Source organism: Salmo salar, chromosome 27 (assembly GCF_965601325.2).
Source record: "Salmo salar chromosome 27, fSalSal1, whole genome shotgun sequence".
Lineage (NCBI taxonomy): Eukaryota > Metazoa > Chordata > Actinopteri > Salmoniformes > Salmonidae > Salmo > Salmo salar.
In genome coordinates, this window is record NC_138317.1 from 36,917,291 (window position 1) to 36,929,662 (window position 12,372).

Sequence of the window (12,372 nt, forward strand, 5' to 3'; positions counted from 1 at the left end):
TAACGTAAAGGAACTCAAGTCCTTTTGTTCACCCAACCTAGAATACCTCACAATCAAATGCTGACTGCATTGCCTCCCGAGATAATTATTTTCGGGCATCGTCACAGCCTTGTATATTCCCCCTCAAGCCGATACCATGACGGCTCTCAAGGAACTACACTGGACTATGTGTTGGAAACCACATATCCTGAGGCTGCATTTATTGTAGCTGGGGACTTTAATAAAGCAAATCTGAGGAAAACGCTACCGAAGTTTTATCAAAACATCGCCAGGGCCACTCATGCTTCAAAAACTCTTGACCATTGCTACTTTCCCTTCCAGGATGGCTACAAAGCCCTCCCCTGCCTTCCCTTTGGAAAATCAGATCATGCATCCATCCTGCTCCTCCCCTTCCTATAGGCAGACACTCAAACAGGAAGTACCTGTGGTAACGGTTCAACACTGGTCTGACCTATCCGAATCCATGCTTCAAGATTGTTTGATCATGAGGACTGGGATATGTTCCGGGTTGCTTCTGAGAATAACAGTGACGTATACACTGACACGTGACTGAGTTCACCAGGAAGTATTTAGGGGATGTCGTTCCCACTGTGACAATTAAAACCTATCCAAACCAAAAACAGTGGATAGATCTCAGCATTCGTGCGAACCACCGCATTTAACCACAGCAAGGAGACTGGGAATATGCTCCAGTACAAACAGTTCAGTTATGCACTCCGTAAGGCAATCAAACAGGCAAAACATCAGTGCAGAGACAAAGTGGAGTCGCAATTCAATGGATCAGACACGAGACGTATGTGGCAGGGTCTACAGACAATCAGGGGAAAAAAAAGGGAAAACCAACCACGTTGCGGACACCGACGTCTTGCTCCCGGACAAGCTAAACCCCTTCTTCACCTGCTTTGAGGTAAACACACCGCTCCCGTGGACTGTGAGCTCTTGTTCTCCATTGCTGACGTGAGCAAGACATGTAAGCGTACTAACCCTCACAAGGCTGTCAGCCCAGACGGCATCCCTAGCCGTGTCCTCAGAACATGCGCAGACCAGCTGGCTGGAGTGTTTTCTCCCTACCCCAGTCTGTTGTCCCCACTTGCTTCAAGATGTCCACCATTGTTCCTGTACCCAAGAAAGTGAAGGTAACTGAACTAAATTACTATCACCCCGTGGCACTCACTTCTGTCATCATGAAGTGCTTTGAGAGGCTAGTTAAGGATCATATCACCTCCACCAACACACTAGACCCACTGCAATTTGCATACCACACCAATACATCCACGGATGATGCAATCGCTATCGCACTGCACACTGCCCTATCCCATCTGGACAAGAGAAACACCTATGTAAGAATGCTGTTCATTGACTACAGCTCAGCCTTCAACACCATAGTGCCCTCCAAGCAAATTATTAAGCTCGGGGGCCTGTGCATCTGGGTCCTGGACTTCCTGATGGTGCCCCCAGGTGGTGAAGGTAGGCAACAACACCTCACTATGCTGATCCTCAACACAGGTGTGTGTACTTAGCCCCCTCCTGTACTACCTGTTCACCCATGGTTGCGTGTCCACGGAAGTCTCCAACTCAATCATGAAGTTTGCAGATGACACAATAGTGCTAGGCCTGATTATGAGACAGCCTACAGGGAGGAGGTGAGGGCCCTGGCGAAGTGGTGCATGGGCACACTGCTGGCCTTTCAGGACATCTACAACACCCGGTGTCACAGGAAGGCCAAGAAGATCATCAAGGATCAGAGCCACCCGAGCCATGGCCTGTTCACCCCACTACCAACCAGAAGGCGTGGTCAGTACAGGTGCATCAAAGCTGGGACAGAGACACTGAAAAACTGCTTCTATATCAAGGCCATCAGACTGTTGAAAAGTCACCACTAGACGGCCTCCGCCCAGTACCCTGCCCTGAACTTTAGTCACTGTCACTAGACGGTTACCACCTGGTCACTCTACAATGCACCTTGGAGGCTACTGCCCTGTGTACAGTGCCTTGCAAAAGTATTCATCCCCCTTTGCGTTTTTCCTATTTTGTTGCATTACAACCTCTAATTTAAATTGATTTTTATTTGGATTTCATGAAATGGACATACACAAAATAGTCCAAATTGGTGAAGTGAAATTCTAAATTCAAAAAAACAGAAAAGTGGGATGCGCGCATATGTATTCACCCCCTTTACAATGATGCCCCTAAATAAGATCTGGTGCAACCAATTAGCTTCAGAAGTCACATAATTAGTTAAATAAATTGCACCTGTGTGCAATCTAAGTGTCACGTCATCTGTCACATGAATTCAGTATATATACACCTGTTCTGAAAGGCCCCAGAGTCTGCAACACCACTAAGCAAGGGGCACCACCAAGCAAGCGGCACCATGAAGACCGAGGAGCTCTCCAAACAGGTCAGGGGCAAAGTTGTGGAGAAGTACAGATCAGGGTTGGGTTCTAAACAATTATCCAAAACTTTGAACATCCCACAGAGCACCATTAAATCCATTATTGAAAAATTGAAAGAATATGGCACCACAACAAACCTGCCAAGAGAGGGCCGCCCACCAAAACGCACAGACCAGGCAAGGAGGGCATTAATCAGAGAGGCAACAAAGAGACCAAAGATAACCCTGAAGGAGCTGCAAAGCTCCACAGTGGAGATTGGAGTATCTGTCCATAGGACCACTTTAAGCCGTACACTCCACAGATCTGGGCTTTACGGAAGAGTGGCCAGATAAAAGCCATTGCTTAAAGAAAAAAATAAGCAAACCCGTTTGGTGGTCGCCAAAAGACATGTGGGAGACTCCCCAAACATGTGGAAGAAGGTACTCTGGTCAGATGAGACAAAAATGTAGCTTTTTGGTCATCAAGGAAAACGCTATGTCTGGCGCAAACCCAACACCTCTCATCCCCCCGAGAACTCCATCCCCACAGTGAAGCATGGTGGTGGCAGCATCATGTTGTGGGACTGGGAAACTGGTCAGAATTGAAGAAATGATGGATGGCGCTAAATCCAGGGAAATTCTTGAGGGAAACCTGTTTCAGTCTTCCAGAGATTTGAGACTGGGATGGAGGTTCATCTTCCAGCAGGACAATGACTAAAGCAACACTCGAGTGGTTTAAGGGGAAACATTTAAATGTCTTGGAATGGCCTAGTCAAAGCCCAGACCTCAATCCAATTGAGAATCTGTGGTATGACTTGAAGTTTGCTGTACACCAGCGGAACCCATCCAACTTGAAGGAGCTGGAGCAGTTTTGCCTTGAAGAATGGGCAAAAATCCCAGTGGCAAGTTGTGCCAAGCGTATAGAGACATACCCCAAGAGACATGCAGCTGAAATTGCTATAAAAGGTGGCGCTACAAAGTATTGACCTTGGGGGGGGGGGGGGGGGGGGTTGGGGTGAATAGTTATGCACGCTCAAGTTTTCTTGTTTGTTTTACAAAAAAACATATTTTACATCTTCAAAGTGGTAGGCATGCTGTGTAAATCAAATGAAACAAACCCCCCCAAAAATCTATTTTAATTCCAGGTTGTAAGGCAACAAAATCGGAAAAATGCCAAGGGGGTGAATACTTTCGCAAGCCACTGTACGTAGTCATTGAATACTGGTCACTTTACGTAATGTTTACATACTGTTTTACCCACTTTATATGTATATACTGTATTCTAGTCAAGGCCTATCCTATTTAACTATTGCTGTATATATACTATTCTTCAGATATACTACATATTCTATCCATATACTGTCCATACTGTCAATACATCTCATCACATATATATATATATATATATATATACTGAACAAAAATATAAACACAACATGCAATAATTTCATTGATTTTACTGAGTTACAGTTCACATGAGGAAATCAAATTCATTATGCCCTAATCTATGGATTTCACTTGACTGGGAATACAGATATGCATCTGTTGATCACAGATGCATACAATGGGCATTACAATGGGCCTTAGGATCTCGTCACAGTATTTTTGTGCATTCAAATTGTCATTGATAAAATGCAATTGTGTTCGTTGTCTATTGCTTATGGCTGACCATACTTTAACCCCACCGCCACCATGGGCACTCTGTTCCCAATGTTGACATCAGCAAACTGCTTGCCCACACGACGCCATACACGTGGTCTGTGGTTGTGAGGCTAATGGATCTACTGCCAAATTCTTTAAAACAACGTTTCAACATTTCATTCTCTGGCAACAGCTCTGGTGGACATTCCTGCAGTCAGCATGCCAATTGCGAACTCCTTTAAAACATGAGACATCTGTGGCATTGTGTTGTGTGACAAAACTGCACATTTTAGAGTGGCTTTTATTGCACCTGTGTAATCATCATGCTGTTTAATCAGCTACTTGATATGCCACACCTGTCAGGTGGATGGATTAGCTTGGCAAAGGAGAAATGCTCACTAACAGGGATGTAAACAGATTTGTGCACAAAATTGAGACACATAAGTTGTACTTGTGTATGGAAAATATCTTCTATCTTTTATTTAAATTCTGAAACATGGGACCAATACTTTACTTTACATGTTGCGTTTATATTTCTATATTTCTAAATTCCATTCTTTTACTTTTCAGATTTTTTGTGCATTGTTGTGTATTGTTTGATACTAGTGCACTGTTGGAGCTAGGAACACAAGCATTTCACTACACCCGCAAAAACATCTGCTAAATATGTTTACGCAACCAATAACATTTCAGATTTGATAAGATTTGATTTTGATTTGACAGCTTACAGAATAAGGAAACCATATGCCATTTTGTTTTACTTGGGTGCACTATATAATCAGTAGCAACTCTTACATGAAGGTATAAACAGACTTCTCCTCAGGTAGTTACAGCACTTGGACAGCTGTAATCATGACAGATACTGTGTCTCTGCTCACGCCTCCATTCTCCTAAGTGTCCTCCTGATATCGAGCTCATTCCCTCTCTAACACCCTATTGTTCCAACCTTTATATAAGTGTTGGAACAAGTCAGCATCTATATCTATATGGACCAGCTGAGAACTCCACAGTGTTGTGTGGCCCTGTCATTCAAGCCTTAGCAGGGGACTCAGATACGCAGTGGGACTGCCTAATTACTGTCCACCCCTATAACTGCCGTACACCCACCTTCCCCTCTCTATCCCCCATGAGCCTGCGTTGACCCGCTGGGCCTCAGTGACAGACATGCTAACGAGGCCGGAGAGCGACCTATGCTAGGGCCCTGTAGATGCTCATCAGCCAGGGTATTGTTTACTACAAAGCGGCTACAGAAATCGGCGGGGGAGAGCTCCCTTGACAGGCCTGGCAGGAATTGATCTGTAGCACACAGCCAGGGGAGACACATTGAACCACATGTGTTCCGACTGCTAGAATTATATGTTCGTGGTCGTGGACACAGGAAGGTGTTCGTTATGAGGGAAAACAACTTATGAATTCGTGGAGGGGACTGTGGATCTGTCTCCCTCCGTTAGTACATTCGTCACACGTGATATCTCAGACAGCACTGGCCTGACTTTGACAAAACTTGGGTAAATGATGTGTCTTGCCATAGAGACCCGGCGTTTACAAAACGACACTGATTGGCCCATGTCAGGAGCTATAATAATTAACTGAAATGTGTTAGTAACAGGCACTGCATAATTCGTGGGGGAATACATGTTTACTGTTGCTTGTTTTCTAACAGTAAATTATTATAATGATCTCGGAAAGGGATTTCCGTGTTATGAGATTATAGCTAGCTGGAACGTGTTTCCATGAAACATAGTTGATGACCAAATTAGGATGACATAACAGATATTATCACAAATAAGTGAAGGCACCACAAGTGGTCGATTATTGATCCAGGAGCTAAAGATTACCTGAGTAGCTGCCCAGTCTCGGAGCGTGGTTGTCGCCTCCGTCATAGAAGTCCAGAGAGTCCCAGTTGTGTTCCGAAGCAAAGCTCACCACCTGGATCTGAGGCAAAGAGTTAGGACTCAGACCTTTTTCACACTACTGACCCGACCCAAACTGTACTCACTAATGCCTGATTCACACAGTACTATACTGGCTTGCATAGTCCTTTCCAGCATTGTTTTCAGCAGGCCAGTGCAGTACAGTACGGCACTGCTCAGTTCGGTTCGGCTCAGTTGTGTGAGACAGAAAGATAACTGCCATACAGAAACAGACAATTCATCACCACTTGAAACCTTTGAAATACTCCAACTTTAGTAAATGAACACTGTAGTACTGTAGATAATATCCAATGGAAAGAGAAAGACGAGACTTCAGGTCCAAAACACAGTGCCCACTTACAGTAAACATCTACCCTTTAAATAATTATTAAGCTATTAAGTATTCCCTTTATTTAAGTTTAACTTCTGGTACTGCATGGCGATACTCTGAAATCGCAAACATCTATATTCTTCCATGGTTCTTCAAGAACAGAACAGTCTCTCTTACTTGGATACCAGCACCCTCAGGCACCGAAACCTTCCAGACGCAGTTCTGATTATTGTCATACGGCTCGGGGTAACCAGGGGACAGTATGGTCCCCCTGCGTGCCGTCAGGGTCCCTCCACACGGCACTAAGGGGACAAAGTCAAACAGAGTGGGGACATACGTTAACACAGCCACGTGTATGTCCTAATACGTACAGGTGCCTGCACTTTTACAGTTTTCATGTTGTTATTATTCAGATACAGCACTGGTAATCTGAGACACTTTCTGAATACGGGCCCTGGTTTCCTCACTATCGACGGGTTAGATGACAACGTCAATAAAACAATACTTCAATGGGGCAGAAGGTTGTGTGTTGTTGTGAGTCTGGATGGCCAGACAGCTAACACCAGTGACAAGAAGTTGCCATGTGGGGAATCGTAGGTGGCTCGTTTCAGCTAGCTTAATTTTGTTCTTGATACCATGTCTTGTTTTGAGGTGTTTTGACTGGTCACGTCTATGCTAACATGTCAAGAATTTTTGCTAGCTAGCTAACCAACAACTGTAACAATGTATTTGAGAGACAACAAGTGCAAATGTATTTGTTTTCAATACACATTGGAGACGAAATATAGTTTACATGTTGTCAATAATCTAAGCCAAACCGGTCTGTTTAGCCCCATTGGTTTTGTAGCTAAACAACCAATCAGACAGAGATATCACTATAGATGTCTGACTTAATAGTGAAGCTTCAGTGAGGCCTCAGCAAATAGAAGATCATTTGACTTACACATACTAAAAGCATGTTGGACAAGTAACGGTTAATCAAATCTTGGATAAAGACATTCTTTGCAGTGACAGACAGTGATTATAGAACGAGTAAGCAGTTGTAAAATAATGTAATACCTCACGTTGACCAATCGGAACAGTCCAAGTTTCGACGCCTATTGTCTTCGAGGCATACCTGTTCATTCTTATCAGCCTCATACACACATCCCATCCCACCATGTGCCTATGATTCAATTAAACTTTATTTAAAAAGGGACAATGAGGCATATAAACGTCTGCCTCTGCGGTGAAAGACGTGACATTATAACCGTTTCTCCCGAGAGAGAGGCTAGGTTAAGCAATTTCCCCCTGTTTTCTGAAGGCCTGCCAAGTATTGTCTTCAAAACCACGAGAGGAGAGAGAGACGTGGGAAAGTAGAGAGCTGTCAATAGCACAAGCTGGTATCTAATGCTGCCAGAACAGTGTTTTTTTTCTCCCCTGATCAGATGCTCAGATCCGATGATGATGCTATCTGTGAAGGATAACAGTATATACTAGAGGTCAGCACCAATCACCTTGTTAAAATAACTAAGAGAAGACTGGGACACACTGATGGCTGTCTAATATGGCAGCAGAAATGTCTGACAGATCTGAGAGTGAAGGAGAGGGAGAGCGGGGGGAGGGAGAGATGGAGAAAGAAAGAGAGAGCGAGACATTGAGAGAGCGAGACATTGAGAGAGAGCAGGAGAGAGAGAGAGAGAGAGTAGGGAGGGAGAGATGGAGAAAGGAAGAGAGAGCGAGACATTGAGAGAGAGCAGGAGAGAGAGAGAGAGAGTAGGGAGGGAGAGATGGAGAAAGGAAGAGAGAGCGAGACATTGAGAGAGGGGAGAGAGAGATGTTGAGAGAAAGGGGGGAGAGAGCAATATATCTGTGTCAGAAAATTAAATTATTCAACAAACTCACTTCAGAGCAATTTCAACTCATCCATATTTTACAGATGATATATAAAATGCAGCCATAGTGCTCAGGTAATCACGGAGAAAATCCTATGGCCCGTATCTGTCCCACTGGAAAACACGAATGGAAAACAGAAAAAGAAAAACCCAAGAAGACGTGTTCTACAGCGGGCCAAAGAGGCAGCATAGAGAAAGCAAGTCATTCAGAAATATGGCCTTGTCAACTCCGCGCTCCCTTATGCATTGATAAGTGGCCCTTCACCTCCACATAGCTAGATACTGGCCCTTCATTCAAAGACTCCTAGATACTGGCCCTTCATTCAAAGACAGCTAGCTAGGGGCCCTTCATTCAAAGACAGCTAGATAAGGGCCCTTCGTATCAAGGGGTAATAGCAGGCTACAGCTCTGGTCAAATCCTGTTTACAAACTACAGTACTCTGTGTCTCCCTCCTTTGCTTTGGAGCAGGGCTTTGGATGAGTTTGACAGAAAATAACACCATGTCATTCTGTCTCTGCCAGTGAGGAGCAGGGAGCTAGCACAGATTAGATGTACTTTACTAGCCTCCCATCAGACAGGCATGCACTCTGCCCACCCCACCATGGACACTAAAAAAACCTGGGAAAAAATCCCTGCGTTATTAAATGTAGCTTGATATGAAAGTCACTCTGGCTGAAAACCAGAACCTTGAATATTGGTCTTGTGATCTGCAGACAAAAAGGCAAACATCACTTTAAGAGAGAAAAGGCAGCCATTGGAAGATCATTACAATTTAGAGGCTATTTTCTGAGCTGTTTTGACATAATGAATAGACTGCAGCTCTGCTGACAATTAGTAATAATCGTAACCAGAAACTGGGCAGAGCACTCGTCAGGAAAGAGAGTGAGAGAGTCATCTCTCGCTTTAACTCTGCACTCTCATCAAAGACACTCTCTCCTCTCTTCCTCTCTCTCGACCCTCTCTCCTCACCACGCTCTTTAGACCTGGCTGGATGCACAGCCAGGAGGAAACATTCTGCTTGTTTCAGTTAAGAGTGTGAAGGAAGGCCTCCTGAGGGACCCTCCCAGCCAAAATCCCAGTCTGCTTTGATATGCACACTCACGCTCCCACGTTAATGACTTTGCCTCACTTAAGAGGTCAGCCCGATGGCTATCGGCATGTTGATGAAGCTTGAGAGAAAGGTAGAAGACTTAGGGGTGTTTCTGACATGCGGTCACCAATCACGGTAGTCGACAATTGGCTCGGGAGTCAATCATACTGACCAATGCATGTGGGTAGCGAGTCATTCCATTGGGCCAAGGTGTCAGGGACGGTCTCACAGTGGATGGCGGTGGAACCGTGCAGGATGTATCCGGGGTTACACTCGAACAGGACTGTGGCACCCATGGCGAAGTCGTTCCCGATCCGTTTGCCGAAGCGGGGCTCAGGGACCGAACTGCACTGGGTGGCACTGGTCCTTGGGACAGCTGTGGAGAGGATAGGAGGTGTCAGCAAAGCAATGGAGGAAGAAGAAGAAGAAGTGGGGACAAAAACATGAAATAACACATACCCACTCTCTGGTGACAGACTTTCAGCTATAGCTAGCTAGAGTGACATTTGATAATGCAAAACCCATGTCTGAAATGTCACAACACAGACCACCACCAATGGTGCATTAAGGTGCTGTAAGAGGGGAGGAGAGTGTGTGTCTGTTACCTTGATCAACCTCCCATGAGTGCTCCCACACTTGAATACTGAACGCAGGTTTATGGTTTTCACATAAACAAGAACCATCTGACTGAATCTGGCCTTTGTGTAAAAGTCTGGTGGTGTTCTATTCAAACAGAAACTGACATATTGAAATTGGGATTCAATTTTGACCAGAACAACAGCACTGAGTTAGTGAGTGGGATTTAAGTTAGCAAGCCTTGCTTGCATGAACAAGGTCTTTTAAATGATGCGAGACTAGGCTAGCATTTTAGAAAGCTTTGCATGTGTAATAGAGAATTACATCCGGGTAGCAGGCTGGCAGCGTCTTGGAGTGTGTTGTAGGAATCCGTCCAGGAGTTAGGCTAAGCATGCGTCGGGGGGGCAGCTGCTGAGTGTTAAGTTACGTCCCAAATGGGACCCTATTCCCTATATATTGTAATACTTTTGATCAGCAGTGCACTTATGAAGGGAATGGGGTGCTAGTTTGGACGCAGACATACTCTTATGAGATTTTCAAGGGGAGGGGGAAATGTGGCATGTGTAGAATTTGTTAAAGCTATAAGAAGCTTGATCATTCTAAGCATTGTGGGGGGATATGTGAAGCATCTTGCTGAGCAGGGCATCTCTGTGCCTTTGATAGTGCTGAACAGACAGGTTTTGGGGCCCGGCAACGTCATCAACAGATGTTAGCTGACAGAAAAATAAAAAATGCACCCCTCTGGCTTTCGGCACACTCCTGATGAATGTAGGTACTCTATGTAAGCGTGAGTCTAAATGTCAGACGTCTAAAAATAATCTCCTCTCATAGACACACGCTACTCTTGAGGGCATTCTGTAAGGAAATCTTAATGAAGCTCAGTCTAACTCAATGCCTGTCAGAGTCGCATTTTTCCGATGTTTTTATTTCAAGTGGAGCTAGTGTATTCAAAGGATCATAATGTATGTACAGTGCGTTCGGAAGGTATTCAGACCCCTTGACTTTTTCCACTTTTAATTACGTTACAGCTTTATTCTAAAATTGATTAAATTAATGTTTTTTCACATCAATCTACACACAATACCCATAATGACAAAGTGAAAACAGGTTTTTAGACATTTTTGAAAATGTGTTAAAAATAAAAAACAGAAATACCATATTTACATAAGTATTCAAACCCTTTGCCATGAGACTCTAAATTAAGCTCAGGTGTTTGAGCTCGTTTCCATTGATCATCCTTGAGATATTTCTACAACTTGATTGGAGTCCACCTGTGGTAAATTCAATTGATTGGACATGATGTGGAAAGGCACACACCTGTCTATATAAGGTCCCACAGTTGACAGTGCGTGTCAGAGCAAAAACCAAGCCATGAGGTTGAAGGAATTGTCCGTAGAGCTCTGAGACAGGATTGTGTCGAGGCACAGACCTGGGGAAGGGTACCAAAAGATTTCTGCAGCATTGAAGATCCCCAAGAACACAGTGGCCTCCATCATTCTTAAATGGAAGAAGTTTGGAACCTCCAAGACTCTAACTAAAACTGTCTGCCCGGCCAAACTGAGCAATCGGGGGAGAAGAGCCTTGGTCAAGGAAGTGACCAAGAACCTGATGGTCACTCTGACAGAGCTCCAGAGTTCCTCTGTGGAGATGGGAGAATTTTCCAGAAGGACAACCATCTCTGCAGCACTCCACCAATCAGGCCTTTATGTTAGAGTAGCCAGACAGAAGCCACTAATAAGTAAAAGGCACACAACAGCCCACTTGGAATTTGCCAAAAGGCACCTAAAGATTCACAGACCACGAGAAACAATATTCTCTGGTCTGATGAAACCAAGAGTGAACTCTTTGGCCTGAATGCCAAGCGTTGCGTCTGTAGGAAACCTGGCACCATCCCTATGGTGAATCATGGTGGTGGCAGCATCATGCAGTGGGGATGTTTTTCAGCAGCAGGTACTGGGACACTAGTCAGGAGGGAAAGCTTAACGGAGCAAAGTACAGAGAGATCCTTGACGAAAACTTGCTCCAGAGCGCTCAGGACCTCAGACTGGGGTGAAGGTTCACCTTCCAACAGGACCACGACCCTAAGCACACAGCCAAAACAATGCAGGAGTGGCTTTGGCACAAGTCTCTGAATGTTGTTGAGTGGTCCAGTCAGAGCCTAGACTTGAACCCGATCAAACATCTCTGGAGAGACCGGAAAATAGCTGTGTAGCGACGCTCCCCATCCAACCTCACAGAGCTTGAGAGGATCTGCAGAGAAGAATGGGAGAAACTCCCCAAATACAGGTGTGCCAAGCTTGTAGCATCATCCCCAAGAAGTCTCCAAGTGCTTCAATAAAGTACTGAGTAAAGGGCCCAAATACTTATGTAAATGTGATATTTGCGTTTTTTATTTGAAATACATTTGTCAAAATTTCATTGTGTGTAGATTGATGAGGGAAATACATTGATTTCATCAATTTTAGAACAAGGCTGTAACGTAACAAAATGTGGAAAAAGTCAAGGGATCTGAATACTTTCTGAATGCACTGTATACTGTCATTTTGAATACATAGAGGAGAGTATCGTTCCA

The 12,372-nt window shown here is 44.5% G+C and overlaps 1 protein-coding gene across 2 annotated transcripts in view; it reads right to left on the reverse strand.

The window, feature by feature from the left end:
* LOC106588997 (CUB and sushi domain-containing protein 3) overlaps nucleotides 1-12,372 on the reverse strand; it is a 347,202-nt gene that overhangs the window by 150,459 nt on the left and 184,371 nt on the right. For both annotated transcript variants that reach the window (XM_045709277.2, XM_014178612.3), the window contains exons 27-29: nucleotides 9,397-9,600; nucleotides 6,437-6,561; nucleotides 5,854-5,950 (exon numbers count right to left, since the gene is read on the reverse strand). In XM_045709277.2, the coding sequence (XP_045565233.2) occupies nucleotides 5,854-5,950; nucleotides 6,437-6,561; nucleotides 9,397-9,600 (426 nt within the window). The remainder of the gene's footprint in view (nucleotides 1-5,853; nucleotides 5,951-6,436; nucleotides 6,562-9,396; nucleotides 9,601-12,372) is intronic.